We start from the raw sequence: 27,308 nt of genomic DNA on the forward strand, positions 1-27,308 counted from the left end.
AAAGTGTCTTTTTGGCGAGAAAAAAAACAACAAACACTTGAGAATGCTGTCTGAAATAGAAGTATATGTGGAATGAGCTATTGATTACTGATGGCTCTTTTGACATGACAGTAGTCTAACCCTAAAACAGGAATGTCCTTGTGATATATGTGAATGAGTGTGTTGCTTTTCATCCATATTACAGCACCTTCACAATCCAGGTTAGGCATCTTCTTCTCCAAGAGGTGGGTCCGCATCCCTAAGCCATAAGTAATCCTTTCCACCTTTGAATTCTAATAGCATTGTTTATATCTCTCTTTTTAGTTATAAATTGGGCCTGGAAATATAATTATTTGTATTTCTTTTCCCCAGTAAAATACAAGTGCCTACAGGCACAAACTGTTAAATATTTAGATAAACTCAGCAGATACATTATTGAATACCTACTTTGTCCAAAGTACTGTGGCTTAAGTTATACAAACATAAGTATTACACAGCTTTTGTCCTTTTCATTTTGTTCCTCCTAATACTTAGTGTTCCTCTTAATGTTTTTCTCTGAATTTCCAGGGTGCTCTCTTCTTTCCTCCTTCTTCTCTTACTACTTCACAGTATATTGTGTCTCTTCCTCTAATAGACTGGTTGGATAATGAAGATGCCTTAGGCTTGTTCCTGAACTCTCTTCTTTTCAATACATACCTCTATAGGTGATCTCATTTATTCTCAAGCATCTGAAATACCATCTTTATGCCAGTGACTCTCATTGTATATCTGTAGTCCAGACACTTCTGAATATCAAGTCTGCATATTCTAATTGCCTTTTAAGTCTCATGGGTATCACAGAAATAAGTGTCTTAAAGAAAATCCCTGATCTTTCCCCCCAGATATTGTCCCATTCTCCAGGAAAGCACTTTCATCTACCCAGCTACCAAGCCAAGATCCTGAAGTGATCCTGGTCACATCTTCTCCTTCATCCTTCATATTGAGTTTGTCACCAAGTCCTGTTGATTCCACCTCCAAAATATCCTCTGGACACTCCCAACTCACAGTGTTTGCCTTCTGGTCCAATCACCACAAAGTTATAACAGTGATTATTTAAAATCATAAAGCAGATACTGCTTTAAAATCCCTCCTTGATTCTTATTATTCTTAGGGTAAGATTTAGAAACCCTTAACATAGCATCAAGACTCTGCATAATCAGTCCCCTCCAGTTCTATCTTATGCCACGTTCACCCTCTAACCCAGCAATGGCAGCATTCTTTACATTCCAGAACTTTGTTGAGTCCCTCTGCCTCCTGAGGATTTTGAGGATCCCCTAACCCTTGCTAACCTTCTCTCCCAACTTACACATTATTTCCTCAGATTGGCTTTATTCAATCCCTTAGACTAAATTAGGTCCCATCCCCTTTGTACGTCTCTAAATATCCTGAACTTGTCCTTTAGTGCACCTCTGATCATTGGAAAGATATACTTCGTTGGCCAATCATTGGCTCCTCCATTTTCTGTAAGATCCCTGACACCTGACACATAGTGGAGAGTCAGTAAATATTTGTGGAATGAGTAAAATAAATCGACAATAAAAGTTCAAAAGCACACTAAACTAGTGCATAACAGAATGCGTTTACAACTTAAGGCTATGGCTGGGTGCAGTGGCTCAAACCTGTAATCCCAGCACTTCGGGAGGTGGAGGTGAGAGCCCAGGAATTCGAGACCAGCCTGGGCAACTTAGTGATGCCCCGTCTCTACAATAAATCAATTAGCTGGGTGTGGTGGTGCTTGCTTGTAGTTCCAGCTACTTCGGAGACCGCCTGAGCCCAGCAGGTCAAGGCAGCGGTGGCCATGAGCATGCCTGCACTCCAGCCTGGGCAACAGAGTGAGATTCTTGACTCCCAAAAAACCAAAAACAAACCAAAAAAAACCCCTTAGGTCTATAATGTATGGAAATAAGTTTCTAACCCCTATAAGAAGACTTCTACTAGTTCATGACTAATAGACCAATAGAAGCATGTGCTAGTTTTCTGATCTGTGAAATTTTAGAATTGTTATTACCAAAGAATATATTTAGCAACAGGAAAAAAATATTTTTATCAGTTTGACAACAACTATTTATCAATCTTCTGCTGTTTACTAGCACTGTTCTAGATGCCTGGGATACAGCTGGTGGGGTAAAGCTTACTTTCCCATGGAGGGCAGACAGTAAACAAGTACATGGAAAGGTTCACCTCTTGGAAAGCATTTTGATCTAAGTAAAATGGAGTTATGGCAGTTGTAGGGAGTTAGAGAAGTTCTGTTTGAAAAGGTAACATTTGAGCCTAGTGCCAGAGTTGACAAGGAGTCAACCACGGGAGAACTGGGGAAGAGCTCTTCAGGCAGAGGGAATGGCCGGGCATGTCCTAGGAATACAGGGGTGGCCCGTGTCCCAAAGGGTAGGGAGTGAAAGAAGGAGACGCGCTTTGGGATTTAGACATGCCGTGACTTGCAGCTCTCACTCTGGCCTTTTACTCTCTGGGGCCGTGATGATGTCCAGCTCCCTGGAATTACCACGGATAACTTAAACATAACTAACTAAAATAAACTGAGGTCCATAGTGGTATTCATATATATCATTGATAATTTAAACATAATTCGTACACCTTCCACAGCATTTATGTGAAGGAGAAACTTGTAAAGTGAATGTTACTTAAACTAGTGGCTTTACTTATGTGTTTAATAGTTTACTCTCTTTAGTTTATTATCTTTTAAAACAATGTACTATGTTGCTAATTATTTACAAACATTAATATTTACATTGATTTCTCATAAAAGGTTAAAAAGCTGAAGAGAGAACTCTCACAGATGAAGCAAGAACTGCTGTATAAAGAACAAGGCTTTGAGACATTGCAACAGTGAGTATAAAAATACCAAATCAACTTTAGAATAAGCTCACTAACTAAAACAAACAAAATAGAGGTACAGATTACGTAAGAAGGTTTTCAAAGAAACATAAAGTGAAAAGCTCAGAGCTTTACACCAAAAAACAACAAAACAATCAACCAACAGACAAAAAACTTGAGAAAGGTTTTTATTAATCATTGGAGAGCCAAAGAAGCCAAAGTGAAAAACTTAAACTTTGTCTCCCGGGTCCCTCTAAGATTGTGGTACATAGCTAAGAACAGGCACAGAAGTGCCTCTTCACATGCTGCTCTGAAGACTGGACTGCGTGGGCTGCACTTGACCCCGCAGCTGCTCTGGGACCTCTGGTGGAGGTGTCTCTCTGTCAGCCCTAGGGGTGACTTAGAAGCTAACCCTGACAGTTTGCAGGGGGAAAGGAGCAAGTCAGGATTGTCAGCAAAGGAGCTGGAACCTGCTTCTTGCTTCCTGTGTTCCTTCTGCCCTTTCCAGCTCAGTGCTGAAGTCTGGGGGCCAGTGGCACAGCTTTAGGATGGGCCAGGCTGAATGAAAATGGAGATGACAGAGGGTCACAGAATCTGGAAATCTCCTCCTCATTCCAGCCCCGAAGTCACTGTTCTCCCTGCTGGTGAAGCTCAGGATACCCAACCATGGCAAACACACTTGAGACTTTCAAATCCTGTAGTCCCCACCTTACATGGAGAGGATGGCGAGTGTCACTCTAAAAGGCATCCACCTGCTTTTCACTTCCCTCTTGCTTGGTGCCACCGAGTGCAGTGCAGTGTATCCGGGGGTGTTCCTGGTCAGTTTTCACATTTGGGCAGGTTTCTTGTTCTTCCCGGCATCTCTCTCAGTATCACCCCAGGAATGCCATGCTGGTCTTGGGTGCCGCCTCTGTAGAAAGTACCCAGCTTTGTTCCAATTCCGCCTTCTGTTCGCAAGAAATTTGGAACAATCCAGGCAGAAGAGCATTGCCCCTTTAGAGATCCTGTGTGTCACTGGTCAGACAGACATAAGCCAATTGTTCTGTTTGTTTTGATGATGAATTGTATCTTGGGATACCCAAGTGCTCTTGACCACCAGTCAGGAATGTGACTTTAATTTCAGACATTTGCTTTTATGGCTCAGTCTCCTTTTTAGCCTGCTCGCCTCATGTAACCATGACCGTGATATTCTTTCTGATTCTCCTATCCTAGTGGTTTTCAAATCGCACTACATATTATAATAATCTGGGAGCTCTTTTAAAAAGTATATCGGTTTCTGGTCTCCACCCCAAGTATATTTTATGAGACCCCAGGTGGTTCTCAAGGACAGCCATGTTCTAAGAGCCACATCTGGTTGCAGAGCATCCCTAAGAACCAAGCAGACCTGGACTGACATGAATATGTGGCTTAGTAGTTGTTTATCACCATAAAGCAGGGCTTTATGGTAGGGATGGAGAGAGAGAACAAACTTTGAAGAATGTCAGAAAAAATGTTTAGCTGTATGTTAAACATTTTTAAGGCACATGAAATCATGTCACCATCCAGGATTAAAGGTTAGCCATACTTGATGTTTTTGTTATGTTGATGTAACAATGCTGTATTGTTTCAAAGCAGTTTGCTTGCAAGCAATTTTTATAGGAATCTAAGGCATGTTTAAGAATCTGTCAATAACATTCCACAAGAAAACAATAGGCATTTGTTGTAGAAATTCAGGCGTTCTCTTGCAGTGATTCTAATCCCTTGAACCAAAAGCAGAAATCTATGCTAACTTTAGTGACCTCTCCTATTTATCGTAACTAGCCAAAATAAAGCTGTTTGTATTCTACTGTTAATCACTGTATTACTAACACATTGGATGATAAACTGTTGAGCCCAGAGACCAGACATTTTAAGAAACCACATTCCTGACACTATAAAGGGACTTGTAACTGTGGCTGTGACAGAAAATACTTTCCTTTATTTTTTTTTATTTTAAAGATTTGGGGTACCTTTCAGTGATAGGTATACAAATGTTCATTATGTAGGTACCCTTGTTGATGAGGCGTGCCCTGCCCCAGGCAGATTCCCCACTACTGCCAATCCCGCATCCTTCCCCCCCGCACACCCCCCCCGCCATTCCCACTACTGCCAATCATTTTCTTAAAGTATTACGATAATTGTTCAAGATCCACTTATGAGTGAGAACATGTGATACTCAATTCTTTTGTTCCTGTTATATATCGCTCAGTATTATAGACTTTAAGTCCATCCAGGTTGCTGTGAAGTTCATGATTTTGTCCTTCTTTATGACTGCTTAATAGTCCATCATGCATATGTACCACGTTTTTCATCCAGTCTTCTTTCAATGGGCAGCACAGTTGGTTCCATGTTCTTGCTATTGTGAATAATGCTGCAATAAACATATGTGTGCCAGGTGTCTTTTTTATAGAGTGATTTGAGTTCCTCCAGGTAGGTATATTCTAGTCACACAAAAAAGGAAACACCTTGGCATGAAATACCTCTTCCTAACCAGAAATGTGGAAGACCTTTACATCGAAAACTACAAAACACTGCTCAAAGAAAATACTTTTCAAGAAAAGATTTAAATTGAATCTCATTGTAGGCCTTTGTAACTTCTTCATTTATTTATAATAAAATGGAATATTTTTGTTGAATCTGGAATAATAATGTAATTTAAACTTGAGTTTTCATTTTATTTGGTACAATAGTTTTATGCTGGGTAAACAATATAGTTTTGTTTTCTACGTTATTCATTTCAATTTGGGGTCCCAAATTTGACTTTGGCCTAAGCAATAATGTAGCATGTATGTGTTAATGGATGCTAGGAAGATGCATATTTCCATTTGCTGTCTCTGGTGTGCACTGAAAATTGGAAAGTGGGGCATGATGAAATACCCAGCAAGCCATGAGCCATATACAGATTCTATGAAAGTTTGGATCTCAGGGTATACATTGTCCAGAGAAGGCATATAAAATAAAATCTTTCCTCTTTCAGAAGAAAGTAAGATATAGGGTAAAATTAATCATTGGGTACACACAAGTCAAGAACCTCCAATAAGTTTTTAAGAAAATATGATGCTCATATTTTGTTTTATTTTGTGGTGAGTTGGGGTCAAAAGAGACAAAGAGAGGGAAATGAAAAGTAGAGGAGAAAAAGAAGACACACGGCAGTGGGGGGGGAAAGCAAGACAGGATTTACAGCGTCCCGAGAGGCTCAAAGGAGGAAGAATAGAAAGACGAAAAGGCTCTCCACGACGAAGGCGGAGTTAAGATAGCATGTGAGTAATATTGAGCATTCTGTTGGGCAGTGGATAGCTAAGAAATTTTAATCTGTTTTTAAAGTTCTCTGACATTTAAATTAGGAGTTTTAAACCAGTCTTGCTTTTACCTTTAAATGTTAAAGTTTATTTCTAAAAACAGCTTTCCTGCTTTTATTTTCAAATGATAAAGTTTATTTCGGAATTACAGATTTGTTTTATAATTAAATTCTGAAGATTTTACACAAATGGGAAGAAATTACTTTGGCACAGTTTCAGATACCTGTATTACTAGCTATTTTATGAAATCTTGCAGTTTTGGGGGGTTTTTTTGGTTAAAAGTGTTGCATTTGAAAATGCTGAAATGCTGTATTTAAAAATAGCATTTGTTTTGTTTAATAAGCTATTGCCTCAGCTAAGTTGGTGGAGCCAGAAATCTCATTGATAAATTCCTTTCCAAATAAATGGAATTAACCAATATTCAGAGTACCTCACTGTTCTCATCACTTATTTTATGCATAAATCAAATGAGCCCCAAGCCTGAATCTGTCATTTAAAATAGTTACCCCACTAGCTAAGCGTCTATGCAATTTAGGGGCTACATTTGCATAGACTTTCTGGCCTTGGTTTCTTCATTTGGAAGAAATGTGACTACATACTACTGTGTGTGTGTGTGTGTGTGTGTGTGTGTGTGTGTGTAATCTGTGACTTGGTTGGTTGTACTTTATTATCAAGTGACTTTATGATCAAGTGTATTTTCTTAGATTCTTTAAGACTTTAGTTGCTTGTTCAGTAGCAAAAGATATTTGCTGAATTAGTATTTGGGAAAATATGTTATCTAAAACTATACTTGTTTGAGTAAACTTTGTTTGTAAGGGTGATTAAGATGGTATTGTTTTGCTTTTTCTTTTTTTTTTTTTGAGTTAGGGTGCAGTGGCTTGATCATGGCTCACCACAGCCTTGACTTTCTGGACTCAAGTGATTCTCCCACCTCAGTCTCTTGAGTAATTAAGGGCTACAGGTAAATGCCACCATGCCCAACTAAGTTTTTTGTAGAGATGAAGTATTGCTATGTTGCCCATGCTAGTCTTGAACTCCTGGGCTCAAGTAATCCTCCTCCCTTGGCCTCCCAAAGTGCTGGGATTATAGTTGTGAGCCACTATGCCCGGCTGCTTTGTTTTTTTCAAGTTATACTGTTCACATTGAAAGATAAATATTAATTATTAAATCTTTTAAGTCAAATGAACTCAGGGTCTGTTTTCTCCGATTTAGTAGGTATCATTTCTTTGGAGATTGTGGATAAGACCAAAAATATGTTCAAGATACGCATTAGGACTGTTGACTGATGGGGCAGAGAGGCATAACCATACACCGTGCAAGGAGAACCTATGTTGTATTCATAACAAATCCTGGATAGCATAGGTAGCTGGGGAGAACCAGGAGAGTGATCATGAAGAGAATGTTAAGCGCTTTGTAGAAAATAATTGGGTAATTTTGTTGGGTCCTTCAAACATACAGAATTAGGTGCCGTGAAATCCCCTAGCTTGTGATGATGTGACCTATATGGACATTTGGTAAGCAGATCTACAGAGGTAATTAATTAGCTTATTGAAAAACTCTTTGTTCAGTACGAGTTAACAAATGAACATATGGAGCCTTCTGCCTTATTCTTAAATTTGAACTCATTCAGCAAAATAAGCAGTTTTGTCTTGACTCATAACTTTCATAAAAACAGAATAAATATTATGTATATATTTATAAAAGAAATAAGAAACTGACCACACACTTGAAATATTGTAGGATACTCATTAGTATAAATAATAATTTACTTATTTAATAATATTTATTTATTGAATAATAATATTATTTATTATAAAGACCTACCAAGCTGCAGGCCCTATGCTAGGTTTTGCACAGGCATTATGACAAAATATTCCATAAAATTAGGTGGCAGTTTACTGGCATCTCTGTTCTTCTGTACTGGCAACTTATTAAAAAGCAAATACTTGCTAATGGCGTCCCAAAAGGGAGAAGCTGAAATAGTGAATGAAGGAGTTAAATACGGTATTTAAATATAGCAGTTTTATTAAGAATGTAGACATCACCACTGGCTCTAAAATTTTCTCCAAGATACAGACTAAATTCTTACTCAGCTAGGTAAAGAATTCCAAATATCTGAAATAAGAATTCTCAGTGCTTGGGATAATTATGGGATGGAGGGAAGGGAAGAGGAGGAAGAGATACCCTTAAAAAATTTTTGGCTATATCTGATAAGTATATTATATATTCAGAACAGTGATCACAGAATGGATGGATGTTTTGTTTTTGTGATTGAAAGACACTAATTTTTTTCATGTTACAGATGAAAGAATAGAAAAGACTCGCCCAAAGTCACTAAAGGCTTTTTTGTTGTTGTTCTTTTTCTATACTATATTATTTGATATGGCCATTTAAGTTTCTCAGGGTGGAGACCAAGATCAGTACTGGAGGTTTGTGTTCAGCCAGTAGTGGGAGCATCCAAACAGACAGAGTACAAAAAGACATGTATTTATGTGAACCTGAAAGTGATCAGAAATGGGCTGGGTATGAAGTGGAATGGAGAAACAATCAGCCTGAAAAGATGATTGCTGGCAATGAGAGTCAAGAAGTAAATAATCAGCCAACTAAGATAATTCAAAAACCAATTCCTACTGTGTGTTTAACTTGTACTCTGTCATTCTTTGATTTTTCTTTCTTTCATTTTGTGTTTTTGTGTGTGTGTATATGTATCTTTTAACAGAATTGATAAAAAAATGTCTGGAGGCCAGAGTGGGTATGAACTTAGTGAAGCCAAAGCCATTCTAACTGAACTGAAATCTATCAGAAAGGCTATTAACTCAGGAGAAAAAGAAAAACAAGATCTGATGCAGGTACGTTATTAAACATTTTGTTAAGTCGAACTTCTGCCTTCTGAGGCCGCAGAAACTCTGCTTAGGCAGAAGACTCCCTCAGAGTCTGGATGGCCCTTTGCGTCCTCTCCCCTGTTTGTGCAGAATGGGCCCCATGAGAGATGGTTGCGGGCACTAGGGCAGCCTACTGCCTTGGAGGAGAGCAGATTGACTCCAAGTGTCTGGTATGCTGCGTTGAAAACTGCCTTTGGATGTCATCTGAGATAGTGGGTGGCGGATCCTGGAGTTCATAGGAGGAGATTAGCGTCTTGGTGCACCTTGAAACTCACTGAAAACTTCATGTAGGACCTAGATAAACAGGATCTCTAAAGCACTGGTTCTCAGCCCAAGGTACATAAAAGATACATCACTCACCATCAGTAGGTGGAAGGTGTGCCTTTTCTTGGTGAGGCTATATGAGAAAAGCTTTCCGACTCTTGTGATTCTGAGCTGCTAGCCAAGGCAGAGGCTCAGGGACTGTTGACCCAGCTAGGGGACGCCTAACCAGTTAACATGGCAAATCTGCTAATGGCAGAAGAACCCCTTACCAAACCTGTGCAGTTCTTAAGCTAGGGGTCTTAACTCTCAATGATCCAGCCTTGTGTGTAGAAAAAACAAAACATCCATCCATTCAGTGATCATTGGTCTGCATATATATACTTATCAGATATAGCCAAAAAAATTTTAAGGGTATCTTCCTCCTTTTCCCTTCCCTCCATCCCATAATTATCCTAAACACTGAGAATTCTTATTTCAGATATTTGGAATTCTTTACCTAGCTGAGTAAGAATTTAGTGTGTATCTTGGAGAAAATGTTAGAGCCAGTGGTGATGTTTACATTCTTAATAGAACTGCTACATTCAAATACTGTATTTAACTCCTTCATATTAGTTTCAGAAATGTTAGTTGAATATAGAGAAATATTTTGCATTTTGGGAATTTTGAGATAACTTGCAGGAAGAGATCTAATAGAAAAGACAACAGTAATAATAGCAAATACTTACAAGTACTGACTTTGTACCACACACTCTACTAACTGCCTTGCATATAAGTTCATTTAATACTCACAGTTAATCCTAAAGGTGGGGCACTGTTATTACCTTCAGCTTACAAACAGGAAAATTGTAGCACAGAAAAACTAAATAAGATACTTAAAGTCATACAGTTGGTAAGTAGCAAGACTGTGGTTCAAACCTAGGCAGTCTGGGTTTATTTGATTTTAACACACGTATAGCACATATATGACTTAAGTATATATACTTATTTTTGTTCCACACTATCCTGCTGATTGCATTAGTAATTTCTGAAATACATACAATAGGTTATTTTTTAAAAGTTAATAAAACTTGAACTATTTTATATTGGAACCTTATAATTCAACAATTTCAGGTCATCTTTTATTTTTCCTGTAAACTTTGGATTCATATGCGGGCCAGATTAAATTAAAAGATTAGATTCCTTTTCAATTATTAAAGTACATAGAAGAATAATTAATTAGTAGATAAAGAGATTGCCAGTAGAACTGGAACTTTAGATATCTTCTGTGATTTCCAAACCTCTTTTACCACAGTAAAAATATATTTTACATCAAAGCCCAGTACCACAATTATGTGTACTTATAGATACACAAGCACACACACACTGTTGAAATGAATTTCACAGAAATGTGCCTACTCTGAATACTGGTATGTTCTGATTTTATTTTCTAGTATCTTGTATTCTATTTTAAAAGACCATTCTGGTCACAACTTGCTAAATTGATTGAATGTATTGTCATCACAGATAATTGTGATTAAAAGATACTAATTTTTTCACTTTATAGATGAAAGAATAGAAAAGACTTGCCCAAAGTCACTAAAGGCTTTTTTTTGTTGTTCTTTGCTATAATATATTATTTGAGTTGGCCGTTTAAGTTTTATCCTCTTACATACACATTTTGTATACATATCCCTGTGAAAGAAAAAAGAGATGATTAGGTAAAAATACAAGTACCACAATTCTGATATTTCTAATTCCGTATGAAAATTTTAAATATCAGGGTTATACTGGCTCTTCTTGAAATGGATAATAAAGGTTTCTTACTATTTTTATTAGTATTACTTCAAGGCTTGCTTTTTTAGCAATTCATTATATCTGTCTTTTTAAGACTTCCACTTACTTCTCCATTTAAAGAAAACCCAGCATGTTAAACCTTGGTGCCCGCAGCAGGCATGTTTCCTATTGCTTATTCTCTTTACTAAACCAAGAATGTTACCACAGGCAGTGCCATGCATTAGACAGACAGATGGACTCGACTGAGGCCTGTGGCACTCCTAAGCAGCTCCTAGGCCTCAGTTTCCTAATTTCTGACATGGATGTGAGCTGTGTAATCTCCTGGATTCTGTCCAGATGTACCATAGCATGATCATAGAAGTCTTCAAAGTAGGAAGTTGTCTTACTGTATCTAAAATGAGAGATTACATTATAAATATTGTGTTTCCATGATTTCTGTTACATAAAGTGAGTGGGTTCCTTTTGAAGTAGAGACTTCTTAATGAAATTTTTAAAACAAAAAATACATATATTACTTATAATGATACCATTATTCGTAGGAAAATTTTATCTTGGGAAAGATAAGACAACTGTTTAATATGATCTCATGTACTTCCAAAGTTACATGTGCATATGTGCAAAATTATATTCTACTCTTATTTTTTCATTTCTATTAAGTGGTAAGTACCTACTAAAATAATTGTTTTTTCCATTGAGAATAGCTCTTACCTTTTAGTTTGACCTGGTAGGAAGAGGTTGCTCTCTTCATATTTAAACTTTATGAAATATTTGTGTTTTCTAAACAGAGTCTTGCTAAGCTGCAGGAGCGGTTTAATTTGGATCAGAACATTGGCAAATCTGAGCCAGATTTGAGATCCAGTCCTGTGAATTCTCATTTATCTCTCTCCAGACAGACCCTTGATGCAGGGTCACAAACAAGCATTTCCGGAGATGTAAGTTACCTGTGTTGAAGAGTTGTCCCAGTGCTGTCCTTGAAGGACTTTAATTGCAGTATGGATGGTGAGCTGGAAGAGGAGCTATATGTAGTTTGGATGCTGGCTGTGTGCTGTCAGTGTTTCATTCTTGTAAGATTAGTTTTAATAATCACAGCCTTATCTTCTTTGTCTAGGTGCCAAGCACACCAGGATTTGTCCATATGAATAGTTTTGTTCCAACTTTCTCATGTTGTATTTCTTTAGAGACACCATTGAAAGGCTGGAGACACAGGAGAATTTAACTTTTTCCTATTACATTTAGAGTCTTAGAAATGTAAATGGTCCTTTCAAATAAACATTAGGCTAATGAGAAACAGAAATGTATGCCTTTTAAAAATAACAAGAAAATTTGTTTTTGTAAATCCAAAGTTGATTATATTACTTAATTTGTGATTTATATTTGACATTTAAAATACTAAATGGGGCTTGGCTATCATTCACTATTTCAGCTTTTCCCTTTTGGGATGCCAATAGCAAGTATTTGCTTTTTAATAAGTTGCCAGTTATTTTCATATTCTCTTATGCTACTTTGAAATATGTGCTATGAAAGTAAAACAGGTAGAGATCAGCAGTAGGGCTTACCTGTTGGAAAATTAATTTTTGAAGTGTTTTAGTTTATACTTTATACAGTTGAAAGCTAAATGATGGAAATTTTTGTTCGTAAAGGGGAAGAAATTAGTTCTAGTTCATGAATTTTATTGACCTATTCACCCTTCATAAACTCTTAGATACCAGACACATTTCCTGATATTTTTTGTCTTGAATTTAATGTGTGGGGAAAGTGATTTTAAAATCTTTGAGGAACAGGCAAGCTTGAATTGAAAGAAATGTTTTGCCCCTACTGAGACTATAAAGTAAGTGCCTTTTTAAATTGGTGTTTCCCAATTTCAGTACCATCTTCTTTAGCATTTCAATTACTTCTGCTTCCTAGAAACAAAAGCAGTTTACTTAATTCATTAGCAGAGTTAATTGGCTTTTTTCCTTTTGTTTTTCACCAGATTGGAGTGAGAAGTAGATCAAATTTAGCTGAAAAGGTCAGGCTAAGCCTACAGTATGAAGAAGCCAAAAGAAGGTAATGACAGAGGAGCTGTTTTGTTTGTGGCTCAAACATTTTCTTTTCCAGAATTAATATTTACTCCTATGGTGACATCTGCTGGGCATTCCCTGTACATGCCTAGCCTTGGTTTTGCAGCACGTAAGGGTTTCTTCCCTCTCTCCTCTCACTCTCTTCTCCCCCTCCCCCTTCAAAACTGAAGAACAGGGAGGATTTATGAGAAGTGTGGGGATGAAATGGTCCCCTTCTCTTCTGGAAGAAAAGAATCTTTGAGCTTGTGCAATACTTACTCCCAATTAAAAGTGAGAAAATTGGTTTTTCAGATGGGAACACGATACAGTGGCTCACGGATAGGATTTGATAGCTGTTGAGGGGTTCTGAGGTAAATGAGCCTGTTTCTTTGCTGTGAAGGGAAGTTGTAGCACTAATGCCGATGGAGGTGTTGAGGTGTCAGTTCTAGGTGGCTTACTTCAGGGAGAAGGAAATGAGTGTCTTATTTCTCTTTTGTCTTATAAATTCTTATTAACCCCTGTGCTATCTCCTTCCTGCTTTGTGACTAAGGGGTAAGGCAAGGGAGGCTTCACTGTCCTCATCTAGTAGATTCTAAGTCATCTTTATAATAATAAATAAGAAGAAGACCTGACTTATTGAGAGGGTGAGGGTTATACTGATATGTTTGATTTCATTATTTTCCTTTTAGGAACTTAAAATGTTACTGGTTTATGATTTAGGAGATATTGGGGAAAACTTTATTGTCCTTCAGGAGATGGAGGAATTTATCATATTATTCCCCATGAGCATAAAAAGTTCAGCTGAGAAACAGATTTTGAAGTATATTCATTATTATTGGTGATGGTGATAATTTAAAAGGAATTGGCCATAGTTCTTAGAGGTTATCTGGCGTTAACAAAGTATAATACATATAATCTGCCTCTCTGTAACCTGTGATCTTGATATTACTTGGTTCCTCAATTTACCGAAAGAAACCTAAGCTTCCATCCTCAAGTTATTAACCATGTTTGCTGAGCAAGTCCCCTAGTCATTCAGGGCAACAGTTTACTCAGCTAATTTTAATGCCGTTTCTCTGGCAGATTTTAATTTTCTTGCAGTTGTGGAAAACGGTGTCGACTTAATTCTTTTCTCTGCAGCGCCCAGACTGGTGCCCTCCCTCCAGTCAGCACTGAGGTTCAGTTTGTGGTTTTGTGGCCTGGCGATGTGCCAGCTCCTGGTAGCTGCTGTGTCTGGGCCATCCAGAACTCCTGGGTGCTTCTGTGGACAGAACCCAGGATTTATGTCATATTTTCTGAAGGAGAATGGCCGTAACTCAGAATCGACCCTGGAGAAGCAGGCCTCAGCGCCCTTGCATTCCTGTGGGCTTGACTTGCTGTCCCTGGGGCCATCTTGAGCTTCTGCTTTACTTGGACTTCTGGCAGTTAATTCTCTCTGGAGCTTACACAGCATTTCTCTCCCGGTACTCCTGGAAGTTGTCTTCATGTTCTATTCTCCAGATTTGGCACACTGCATCTAAAATAAAACTTAAGACCTGCTAATGCCTGATCACACAAATAATGAATAGGTGTCTTTCTTTCCTGCATTATATGATTGCTCCCAGTTCAGTCGGTTCATTCAGTTACATCACAACTGAAGATATTGGTTCTTTCCCATTGGATGCATTGCTGTCCCATTAGGGATTTTGTTTTAAAGTTATTAGTGATGCTGATGAGAAGGTGCATCTCAAGGGTTTATGTATGCATATGTTGAAAATGCTTTTTCCTCCTCAATTCTGAATAAGTAAAGAGGCAGGTTGTGCTTCCCGAAATCTGTTTTCTCCTCCAGCCTTTGTTTTGTGTGCTTAATGAAGCTAATAATATCATGCTTATTTAGCATTTTGATGATTAATTTTCCAGTACGTTGAGACAGTTGTTTATGGTTTTGTGGTTAAGCTGAAGAATAGCTGATGTTATATCTATCATAAGTGCAGACGATGGGTGAAATCAGAAGCATACTACATATGCGGTGCCAGTCTCAGATGGCAACTTTATTTTACCTAAAACAAGAAACTTATGAACCAAAGGAATGAATCTCCTTCCATCTTTGATCCTGATTATGTTTTTTGTTCACTTTTTTTCTCTTCCCTTCTACAATTTCTTCTATCAAAATTGGGGGGGTTGGGAAAAAATTATTTCTTTCGTACCTGTTTTTTATATTCTGGCTAGTGCTGTAACAATATCCAGAGTGATCATCCAGCATTTTGGGGAGGAACATAGATTCTTTGTGCCAACGTCAGTTGTGTTCTTAGATTACCCCGATCTTGTGCTTATGGTCAAAGGAGCCGTGTACCATTTACCTTGTGAACCATCCTGATTGTCTTCACAGTGCCATGGGACAAGTCATTTGATTCAGGTGATCAGGACACACACTGAGGTGTGAGTGATGTTATAGAGCTGTAGACATAGTGAAGCCTAGGGTCAGGCAAAATTATGAAACGAGTGATGTTTGCCTTTGGTGCTTTTTCTTCCGCCTGCTGCTTCCCTGTCCCCCTCACTTCAACACCTGTTGTCGCTCCAGCAGTGCCATGCCAGCGGCCTGTGCTGGTGAAGGGCCGCTTTGCGTTGCCCACTCCTGTGCAGCCTGATGGCCGAATACAGAGGAATGGCAGGACACACGCGCTGATGTATGAACCATGGTGCTGTGTGTGCTCAGCGAACGGTGCACGTCCCAGTCAAGACCCCGAGGGGGCAGAGGCGTACTGCACGTATCTTAAGGAGAGTGTGGGCAGGCGCAGGCCAGGCCCTGTCTCTTCTCCTTGCCGATTGGGGGACCTGATAGATCAACTCCACTTTAGTTCCAGGTGACCACACCACACTCTTGTATTCACTTATTTATTTATTTTGAGCCAAGGTCTCGCTCTGTCACCCAGGCTGGAGTGTTGTGGCACAATCACGGATCACGGCTCACCACAGCCTCAGACTCCTGGGCTCAAACACCCTCCAGCCACTGTTCTTTACTCTCTCTCCTTCCCTCACTTTCCGATACCCTCATCCCTGCCCAGTCTGTCCTGGGGCTGCCATTTTACTGTGGGATGGTATCTTTACCCAGAGGAACCTGATGTGCAGTAGGGGCGTTTCAGACATCAGTCACCTCAGTGTTTTTAAAGGGTCTCCTCCTTGCATCTGCCTGTCACCCACACAGGTAGTCACACGTCCAGGCCAGCTTCACATGGCCTCCAGTGAGTCCTGCTTTTGAAGCCTCTGTGTCTGGGCCTTCACCCTTTTGTTAGATAGCTGGGTGTGCTCCCTCACATTTTAAAGTTGGGGAAGATGAGCCGGGCTCGGTGGCTCAGCCTGTCATCCCGCGCCTTTGGGAGGCTGAGGTGCATGGATTGCCTGAGCCCGCGGGTTCGAGACCCGCCTGGGCAACTTGGCGAGACCTCATCTCTAAATAAATCAAAAATTAGCTGGGCATGGTAACGCGTGCCTGTAGTTCCAGCTCCTTGGAAGCCTGAGGCGGAAGGATCGCCGGAGCCCAGCAGGTCGAGGCTGCGGTGGCCGGGAGCGGCCACTGCACTCCAGTCTGGGTGACAGAGTGAGACTCCAACTCAAAAATAAAATAAAATAAAGGTGGGGAAGATGAAGTGGATGACAGCTGAGTGTGGAACGGGCCCAGAGACTGTCGTGTGGGACTCTGCTCCCACTTAGACCTCTCACAAGCAGACCACACTTCCTGTCTGATAAGATCCAGGCAAAAAAACCTGGGCAGCATTTCAGCCCCAGCTGAGTCTGAACTGTGTTGAACTTCCTCGGGAGATTTAAATATGTGCATGCCTCTTTTATCTCCTTATTTTAGTATGGCCAACTTAAAAATCGAACTGTCAAAATTGGACAGTGAGGCCTGGCCTGGGGCGCTGGATATTGAGAAGGAGAAACTGATGCTGATTAATGAAAAAGAGGAACTTTTGAAAGAGCTTCAGTTCGTCACCCCGCAGAAACGCACTCGAGATGAGTTGGCGCACCTGGAAGCCGAGAGGCAGCGACTGGAGGAGGAGCTGCTGTCCGTGAGGGGAGCGCCGAGCAGAGCTCTGGCTGAGAGGTTTGTTTTCCTCCTGGGAGCAGGGCAACTTGACTCTGGTGGAGGTGTCTTAGTGGGATGCCATTTTCCCTGGGTTTAGAAATCTCAAGCACATCTGTTCTTGGTGGTTTGAGAAGCAGCACAAAAGGGCTTGCTGTAGAGCAGTAAAACACACCCTCCTGTTGCCCTGCATATCAGCTTTTCTGTGTTCATTAGAAACGTGAAACTGGGCAACTTGGCGAGACCTCATCTCTACAATAAATCAAAAATTATCCAGGTGTGGTAACGCGCGCCTGTAGTTCCAGCTACTTGGAAGGCTGAGGCGGAAGGATCGCTGGAGCCCAGCAGGTCGAGGCTGCAGTGGCCGGGAGTGGCCACTGCACTCCAGTCTGGGCGACGGAGTGAGACTCTAACTCAAAAAAAAAAAAAGAAGAAATGTGAAACTGCTTGGGACAGATGAGGAATAACTAAGGAATGCTGACACAAAACCAGGAATGCAGTACATTATTGACAGAGTCTGATAACAATAGCTGTAAACTGTTGCACTCTGATAAGAAAGATTATCTAGACTATTACAGCAGCTGAAGCTTCCTATTGCAGGTTTTATTACTCACAAGAATGCAAAAGTTTATTGCTGTTCATTTCACAAGGAAAAGACAACTTGCTCCCATTGATATCCTGACAGGTCACAAAATGTTCACTTCGATTTTGTTTGTCAATTGAAACCCTGCTCTGTAACAGGTAAAACTGTAAAGGAAAATACTCTAAGCAGTTTTACTGATCTTTCTGTGGGAAGGTGTAAGTTCATTATTTCATACAAAAAGCCCAGTTCTGTAAACACGTCAGCTGGAATATTAAGCTAGGAAACCTCTGTGTGTCAGTGTGACATGAACACAGATGCCCTGTGTCCAGGCCTTGCTGGCTGATGTGGTTGAACACCTGTTTCAGGATGACTGTGGGGCCCTTTCAAGCCACTGTGCATCTATCCTTTTATAAAGGCCAGCAAGTCAAGAGCAGTGCTTGTCCCAGAGTGACAGGAAACAAGTTCACACTGGTATAATTTTCAGTGACCTGGAAGTAAGTTTAAAACACCCAGCCATAATCCAATTGCTTCTTAAAAAAAAGAAATTCTTGTCTTCTTGCCTTCTAATTCCTTGCCCTCAATAAGTGTTTAAGGTTGTGTATCCATATAATATCAAAACATTTTAAAAGTGTGGGGATGGAGGGAGGGAAAAAATTTCTTACATCCCCAGTTAGGTGTTAGTGTGTAGACTTGCCCACCCTCAGGTTGACCATTTAGGTGAGTTGACTTCTGAGTTAAAATGTTGATCAAAGCATTATGTAGCCACAGTGTCCCAGCTTTCGTAGGAATGAGGAAGTCCCCAAAGGAAGAGCCTCTAGGGACTGTGTCCTCTCACCATCTTCAGTAGTGTTCATCTCTGCCCCATTTCCCTTTCTTTTCTTCCCCCTGTGCTCTGACTTCTCCGTCTCCTGGTGCTGACTGAAAGGTCAGTCTCAGGTAAGTGTGAGCAAAGGTGGCCAAGTGAGCCCCATCTGACAAAGGCCAAAAGGAACATGAAGTAAGAATAGGAAGACAAGACAGAATTAATTTGGTTTTTTTCTGTTTTTTCTTAAGTTTCTAGGATAGACGTTTTAAGTCATCAGTAAATGTGATGAAGAGGGTAGCTTTTGTGTGACCCATGTCTAAAACACCAGTGATATTCGGTGTACTGTGTCGCACGTAATAAACGTTATATAATCGTACACATCTAGTGCACCAAGTCCATGTCAGCTATTCAACTTTGTAGTAAGTGAATCTGGGAAGGCCCTACAAACAGTCTTTAAATTGTTCTGAGAGAGAGAAAAAGCACATTTGTTTATTTGTTTTTACAGCTATAGTGTCTTGCGTGTCTTTTTTATTGGGGGAGGAACCTCCAAAAAGTGACTAATGAAGTAACATTAAAAATTCTGGGTTTTGTTCCTAAGTACCCGAACTTTTGACTTTTATTCTTTTGTTTGCCACACATATAATAACTGTCAAAATTCCAGCAGAATCAGTGAACTCATTAGAAAGAAGAGGTATAAAATATTTATATAAAGTAGTTATATTTTTAGTGAGAACCAGCCACAGGTTTGTTCCATGTGGGGAATAAGCAGTGTGGATATGATACCTACAAGACTCTGTCTCCCACAACTGAATGTTAGCAGAAAGGGCATTGTTTATATTTTTTATTTGTAATATGTTGACTTTCTGAGTTATTTGGAAGAGTCAAGGCGTTTAGTATTCCAAGTGAATGAATACTAGTTTCCTTTCCAGTGTCTGTGGCCAAAGACAAGCCCATGCTCATGCTACAATGAGAAGCGGAGGGACACATACTTTTTTGCTTGATCAGCTTAAAGTTTTCTCACTTCTCTCCTGGGATGCTCGGAGGGGCTGAGTGCTCCACATGGCCACAGAGCAGAGCCTGCTGCCCTTAGGAGCTCCTGAGTCCTTTATTTCCCAACCAGGCACAACATAGGTTAGCTCTGGGCTTTGTTGTTGCTCTCCTTGGCTTTGGTGTATATTCCCTCATACTCTGACACTTTTTCTTGGCCGCTTCTTCCTACTGTATGTCTGTATCTCTGCTCTGCTTGTTGCTGCTGTTGCACTGAAGCAGGGTCATGGGGGATTAGCGATGCCCTTGCCAGCAGTGGCTTTCCTCAGTGTCAAGGCAGTGCTGGCAGGAGCTTCTTCTGGGAATACGATTCACTCTGTGAAACTCAGTTTCATCACAGAACAGATTGGGCTCCACCAGCACCAGATCCTTCCATTTCTTCTCGGCCTTTGTATGACTGTCAAAGAAAGCTACCTGCTGCATTTCCCAACTTTTTCTGCTTCCAAGTCATTACTGCATTTTGGTCTCTGAAGGAGCTAATGCAGCTGAACTATCAGCCACTGTGTGTGATTTCGCAGCACCCCTTTCCCCCAGTTCTGCCCGGACTCCACTGCAAGTCACGCACAAAGCCTCCCCCCATGGCCCGATGAAAGTGCTTGTGCGCGCCACGTCGTGGTGGTAAAGTAGATCAGAAAGAGAGATGTGCTCGTGGTGAGGGATCATCAGGCCAAGAGAGAAATTGCTCTCAAGTGAAAAGTCATGCAGTGTAGGTCTTTTTATGCGTATTTCATATTCTTTCCATATAATTATTAAGTTCCTTAGCCAGGCATTGTGGCTAAAGCCTGTAATCCCAGCATTTTGGGAGACTGAGATGAGAGGATTACTTGAGCCCACGAGTTCAAGACCAGCCTGGACAACTCGGCGAAACCTCGTCTGTACAATAAGTAAAAAAAATTAGCCAGGTGTGGTGTTGCACGCCTGTAGTTCCAGCTACTTGGAAGGCTGAGATGAAAGGTTTACCTGAGCCCAGCAGGTTGAGGTTACGGCAGCTTTCATCGTGCCACTGCACTCCAGCCTAGACAACAGATTGAGACTCTGACCAAAAAAAGGAAGAAAGAAAGAGAAAAAAAATTTCTTAAACTCTGTGCTTTTTTAATAACTGATAAGATCTTAACATTACTCCTTATTTTCTCACACATTTCTCACACAAGGTTGTGCCTTGTAATTGCCAAGATGTCTTCATTAGTTGAATGTTTTTTTGCCACTGCTTCTGAAAAAAATTTTAAATCAGGTAGGTAGTGGTAGGACTGTCATTTAGTCTTTAATGGAAGAGGGACACCTTGCTTCTATAGATGACATGAAATTTTCCCTAGGTGCAAAGTTCTGAGTTCAAGAGAAACCAAGCTGTGCTCCCCCAGGACACCGAGGACAGAGGTCAGAGGGAGTGAAGGCCTACACTTCACCAAGGGCAGCTGGAAGGGGGTTATGGAGCAGCTGGACCAGGGGAGGACTCTTCTGGGAGCCAGGTGGAAAAGACCCTTTCTTATCAGAACACTAGAAGGCAGGGATTACAGAAGAGTACAGACAGACAGACAGATGTACACCCTCTTGAAAGGGCTGATAAGAGAGTTTCTTCTAACCCTTCCTTGGTACAGAGGAAGTTGGGGCAGTTGTTTCCCGTGAAGGACACCTGCACTCTGAGAAGGGCTTCCAGGCTGCCACCAGGAGAGGTTCGGTGACCACATCACAGCCAGCCTGTGGCCCCTGGAGGGGTGGCTGTGACTCCCCGGTGCCTTCGTTGTGCTTCTCTGGGTGAAGGCTTCATCTAGGCCCAGTGAGAAGAAAGGCCGGCGGGGGATGGGGACCCTGCTCTTCAGGAGAGAGCGCTGATGTCTGCCTGTGGAACTGAAGGATCTGATTGGAGAACATATGAACAAGAATACAAAGGCCAGCGTCAGGAGTCCAAAGTAGACATGGAAGTCCCGAAGAGCAGCAGCTGAGCGTCACCTGGAAGAGTGGAGGTTGGGTCCTGGGGACTGTGAAGGAGCAGTCTTGAGCCTCTGTGCGGCTCAGGATCCTGTTCCGATGACATCCTGGTGCCTCCTTAAAACACTAGAAAAGACCTTGGTTGTAATGGAAGCAATATTTAGTTTTTAAAACTTACTTCAGAAGTGTTTCTTGAATCCAGAAGACATGGATTTTACTAGCGTTTTTGCTTTCTTCAGACCTTTGCGTGTCTTCTAATTCAGTTAATCTATTTTGTGTTATTTTTTTTCTTGTTGAGTTTTTGTTTATATTTGAGAGATTAAAAAATGACTGTGCTCCTTTTTAAAATACACCTTTGAAAGCTATGAATTAAGAATTTATCATGCTTTGAAGTATTAAAAAATGGCAAGAACCACTTTTTTTATTTTAGCATATAATGGAATAGTGTTGTTGACACATCAAAGGGATAGATACCTATAAATAAAATATGGGCATGTGTCCTTACTGCCTAAAACATACATAACATTTCAAAGAAATTGGAAATTAGGGAAATTGTATTTTTCTCCCAAGAAAAGTTGCTAATTTTTATGTCACTACCTTGCAGGGCATGCTGAGGCTTTGAACAAGTCAGATTTGTTTTTATTGTCTGTATGGCACTTTCACATATATTACTCCATTTGATCCCTGTAACAGCCTTATCAGATAGACACAGGAGGGTTATAGTCACCATTCTACAGAAGAGAAAGGTGAGACCCTTGATTCAGTGACTTACCTAAGGATAGGCAACTTACAAGCAGCAAATCTAAGAGCTGAGGTGAGGTGCACTTTTCCTGAATCCCGTTCTGCTGCTTGCCTGATTGCTCTGAACTGGCTTGCTTCAGTGACGTCTAAAGATCTTCAGGTGACAGAGACTACTTTGTGCAGACTCTTAGTTGCATTAACCCTGTGGTATTTGATATATTTTTAAATGACTTATTATCCAAGTACACAATTCTGTAACACTGTACTCTTAATTTTTTTTTTTTTAAAAATCCTCTGCAGTTGAATGTGGATGAAATTTGACAATCTGGTGCAGGTGACGAGATGTGCTGTAGGTGGGAAAGGAGATTGCTTTTAGGTCTTCCTTAAGCAGTGAAGCCCAAATTCGCCCACAACGGCAATATGGACTAATTGGTTTCTTAATAGCTGAAATTCTTACTCATTTGGGATGGGAGGTTTTATCACTAAATATTACTTTGAAACAAGCCTCACTAAATTCAGTATTTAGGATGACCCTTATTACTCCAGTCAAATGTAGTAGTGTGAAATCAAGTCAAAGACCTATGTGACGATTCGTAGTCTATGTTTAGATATCTGTTGCCCTTGTTTTTCTCCTCACTGTTCTTCTCTAAAACATAGTGCCGTATTATTTACACATTGTCAATAACACTGGCGATTTGGCATAGCTCTGTCCTTCCTGTAGCTTGGCTGCATGTGGTTGGTTCTGCCTCCATTGCTACTAGCTGGGTGTCCTGTTTTCTCTCTGTTGGGTCCATTCAGTTTTCTTCCTTGTGATCTGTAGTGTTTGTATAATAAGAATCTTTCCTTTCTTTTAGTTTCTGTATTTTTTTTAATCATTTGAAAATTAATTCCTGTATTTTGTTCTAGGCTGAAATTGGAAGAGAGAAGAAAGGAGCTGCTACAGAAACTTGAAGAAACTACTAAGTTAACTACTTACTTGCATTCACAACTTAAAAGGTAAGCCTGTCAGATTTTTGAGGAGGAAATTTTTCTCTGACTACATTCAGGCATGTTCTGGTTCATCTTTGATACTTTTCACTTTTTTTCCAACTATGTGAAAGTAAATAAAATAGCTATGCTAGTATAGTTAGTATTTGGCCAAATTTAAAACCATATAGATTTTTTTTTTTTCATGAACCCCAAGGTCATATTTGGAATACATTTTAAATATGTTATAGGAGGAAGGAAGATTTGTTTTTAGCAATCTTCAATACATACTTAGAAAAACACTTTTTTTTTCTCATTGTTCCATATTTTTTAAAAGGGAGAGTAGGGGAGTTTTACCTGAAAATAGCCTTACATTTCCTTATGTTTATTAGAAAAATATCCACTCCTTACATTCACACATAGAGAAGAGGAGAGGAAAGGAGATCTTTTGTGTAACCTCTTTATAAACTTTTCTTTTTTCTCTAAAAATTAAAAAAAAAACATTTTTTTAAGTGAAGTAACTATATCAACACTTTGTACTGTTCCTTTTTTTCATTTCACTAGTTCTTAATTGCAAAGTTGCTTCTAGGTATCTATGCAAGTAGACTTGCCAAGAGGTATTTGATTCTTTTTTTTTTAACTTTTGCAAAAGGAGGATGATTTTTTAATAAGACTAGAGCTCCTACTTAAAGAATATTTGGAGAGCAAGGTTAAAAGTATCAGTGATTCAACATAGAAATATATGGTATACAGTAATGTACCACATCATAACGTTTCAGCCAAGGATGGACCACATATGTTATGGTGGTCCCATAAGATTCTAATACCGAGGCCAGGCACATTGGCTCATGTCTGTACTCCCACTACATTGAGAGGCCGAGTGGGGAAGATTGCTTAAATCCTGAGTTTGAGACCAGCCTGGGCAACAGTACGAGATCCTGTCTCTACCAAAATCAAAAAGTTAGCCAGGCATGGTGGCATGCGCCTGTAGTCCCAGCTACTTGGGTGCCCAAGCCCGGGAGTTTGGGGCTGCAGTGAATCATGATTTTGCCACACTGCAGTCCAGCCTGGCTGGCAGAATGAGACCCTGACAAAAAAAAAGATTGTAATGTATTTTTACTGTACCTTTTCTACGTTTAGATGCTCAAATACTTGCCACTTTGTTACCGTGGCCTACAGTGTTCTGTACAGTCGCATGCTGTCCAGGTTTGTAGCCTAGGAGCAGTAAGCTATATCGTACAGCCTAGATGTGTATTGGACTGTACCATCTGGGTTTCTGTAAGTACGTTCACACAAGGAAAGAATCACTTCATGTATTTCTTGGAACATATCTCTGTCGTTAAGTGACTCATGACTATAATAGCAAGTTCTTCTGTCCCTGGTCATTGATTCTTTCTTAGGGTCCTTCCCTCCAGAGGTCTCAAGGAACCAGTAGGTTGTGATTGGGTTTCCACATGGCAGCAGATTTTACAGCATGTGCTTTTCTTCTCTCAGCCTCTCCGCCAGCACCCTGTCCATGTCATCTGGAAGCAGCCTGGGTTCCCTGGCATCCAGTCGGGGCTCTCTGAACACCTCCAGCAGAGGGTCACTCAACTCCCTCAGTTCCAGTGAGCTGTATTACAGCAGTCAGGGTGATCAGATAGACGTGGATTATCAGTATAAACTGGACTTCCTTCTGCAAGAGAAAGGTGGTTACACTCCTTCCGGTCCCATCACCACCATCCATGAAAACGAGGTGGTCAAGTCCCCCGGCCACCCCAGCCAGAGTGGACTCTGTGGGGTGGCAGCTGCAGCAACAGGCCACACTCCCCCACTGGCCGAGGCCCCCAAGTCTGTGACTTCCCTGTCCTCGAGGTCTTCCCTTTCTTCCTTGTCCCCTCCGGGCTCTCCCTTGGTTTTGGAAGGCACGTTTCCCATGTCTTCTCATGACACCTCTCTCCATCAGTTCACTGCTGACTTTGAAGACTGTGAGTTGAGTAGCCATTTTGCAGACATTGGCCTCAGTGAAAATCAGATATTGCTGGATTCTGACTCCGGAGGAGCAGCCCAGTCTCTCTTAGAAGATAAAGACCTGAATGAATGTGCTAGGGAGCCATTGTGTGAAGGAGCCACAGGTAAATACAGACCTTTGCTTTCATGCATTCCAGCTTAGTTATTTAAGGAGAATTATGATAGGGTTGCTTTCCATATAAACAAACGGTATCTTTTCCCTTCTCTACCTTCTGAGTAATCATTTTGGCTTCATTTGAAGAGGAGTCTTTATTTATATACCTAGACATTTTTATTTACCAAATAGCATTAGTCCCTATTTGATGGACTTAATCAATTAGTACCTGCTCTGTTGTACCGAGATCCTCTGTGGGTGGTAGCTGACTGGGAACATATTTTGTGAACACGCTTCATACTTGCAAATAGTTTCTGGTTCTGAACTAGCAAGGCAAAGAGGGCTTTCTTTTAAAAGTTGGCCTAAAACAGATTAAAACCAAAGCAATTAGCATACTAGCTAATTAGTACCAAGGTTCAATGTTTAGATTGCTCAGGGAATTCTGAATAAATACAACTTTTGTTTCAAGCCAGATTTTCTCTTTCCGCCTAAAGTTAATTTGGAGAAAGCAGGTTGCAGTGTGTGGTGTTATCCTGCCATCTTCTGGCCAGGTTAACAGTTGCAAGCCAAGGAAAGGATGATGACATGGAATTCTTCATGCCTGCATTTGTATTCAGAGACAGAAACAAGGAGAATTCCATCTTTTGTCCTTTGCAAGGCAGAAACTTTTAATAAATTAGATATGGTTGTAAAGAGCCCAAGATGCTACCCTTTTTGGCAAATGATCACTGTTGTGGTCCCAGGAGGATGATATATTCTAGAGCTAGCTTGAGGCAAAATGTGAAATGAAAGCTCTCATGCTGGTCTACAGGAGTTCTGCTCAGTTCACACCTGTTCCTGCATGTCCCACCACGTGGAAGAGGACAGGCCTCCTTAGACATGCTTTCTTACTGTTCCAAGAAGCATTTTCATTTGTGTATGGCCCTAGGAATTCTAAGTATTAATTGACCAGCCAATTCAGATGTTTAAAGACATTGACAAATCCAGCTTGTTTGTGTGGTTTCAAATAATAATGACTGAAATGCCAGGTCCTGCCAGTGGCCTGGAGCAGAGGGAGGGCGGATGAGTCATTTGTGTGGTTCGTGTGCCACCTCCTGGGGAGTTGTCAAAGCTACAAGTGACAGGTTACTGAAATAACCACAAAGAAGTAAGCATAGGAGTGGTGTGCACATTACGGCTGCAACAAAGCAGAAAGCCATGTGGAGCCTCACCTCTGCTTCTGGGGAAAAGGTGTGTGTGTGTGTGTGTGTGTGTGTGTGTGTGTGTGTGTGTGTGTGTGTGTGTCTTTCTATGCAGGTATCCAGGGTGTGTGTGTGTGTCTGTGTGTGTGTGTGTCTGTGTGTGTGTGTGTCTGTGTGTGTGTCTGTGTGTGTCTTTCTATGCAGGTATCCAGGGTGTGTGTGTGTGTGTGTGTGTGTGTGTGTGTGTGTGTGTGTGTGTGTGTCTTTCTATGCAGGTATCCAAGAGATCTCTGCTAGCACATACTTTGTCCAAGTCTTGGTGTTATCTTATCATGCCTCTTTCCCTCTGTGCCTCCAGATTTTCCCATGAGTCCCTGCCCTGGACTGCCCACTATGCTAAATGACTGGTTTCCCCCTGAAATGAGAGCTTTTCCAGACACCTAGGACATTGAGGATACTCTATCATTTGTAGAAAAGGCCTCTGAGTCCTGTTCTTACAAGTTTGGTAATTTCTGTTCTCCTTAAGAACACTTTACATATGGACTTTGCAGCCACTTGGATGAATTTAGAGTCGATCATACTCAGTGATCTATCAGAGAAACAAAGAACAGAGTACCCTACATTCTCACTCATAAGCAGACCTTGAAAAAGTATCATAATACTATAAGAAAGGGATTGGTAGTAGTGGGAAACTGCCATGGGAGATGGGGTCACCTGATGAACAAGGATACCTGCATAATCAACGTTTGTACACCTAACCCTGAATTGTTCCC

At 40.6% G+C, this 27,308-nt stretch overlaps 1 protein-coding gene across 1 annotated transcript in view; it reads left to right on the forward strand.

Moving 5' to 3' along the window:
• WWC2 (WW and C2 domain containing 2) overlaps positions 1-27,308 on the forward strand; it is a 119,986-nt gene that overhangs the window by 45,027 nt on the left and 47,651 nt on the right. Inside the window, exons 4-10 of the mRNA XM_008063811.2 lie at positions 2,783-2,862; positions 8,887-9,016; positions 11,872-12,018; positions 13,059-13,132; positions 16,961-17,203; positions 23,191-23,280; positions 24,745-25,364. Coding sequence (XP_008062002.1) covers positions 2,783-2,862; positions 8,887-9,016; positions 11,872-12,018; positions 13,059-13,132; positions 16,961-17,203; positions 23,191-23,280; positions 24,745-25,364 — 1,384 coding nt within the window. The remainder of the gene's footprint in view (positions 1-2,782; positions 2,863-8,886; positions 9,017-11,871; positions 12,019-13,058; positions 13,133-16,960; positions 17,204-23,190; positions 23,281-24,744; positions 25,365-27,308) is intronic.

Source organism: Carlito syrichta, unplaced genomic scaffold (assembly GCF_000164805.1).
Source record: "Carlito syrichta isolate Samal-C Ts95f unplaced genomic scaffold, Tarsius_syrichta-2.0.1 Scaffold307055, whole genome shotgun sequence".
In the NCBI taxonomy this organism is placed as follows: domain Eukaryota; kingdom Metazoa; phylum Chordata; class Mammalia; order Primates; family Tarsiidae; genus Carlito; species Carlito syrichta.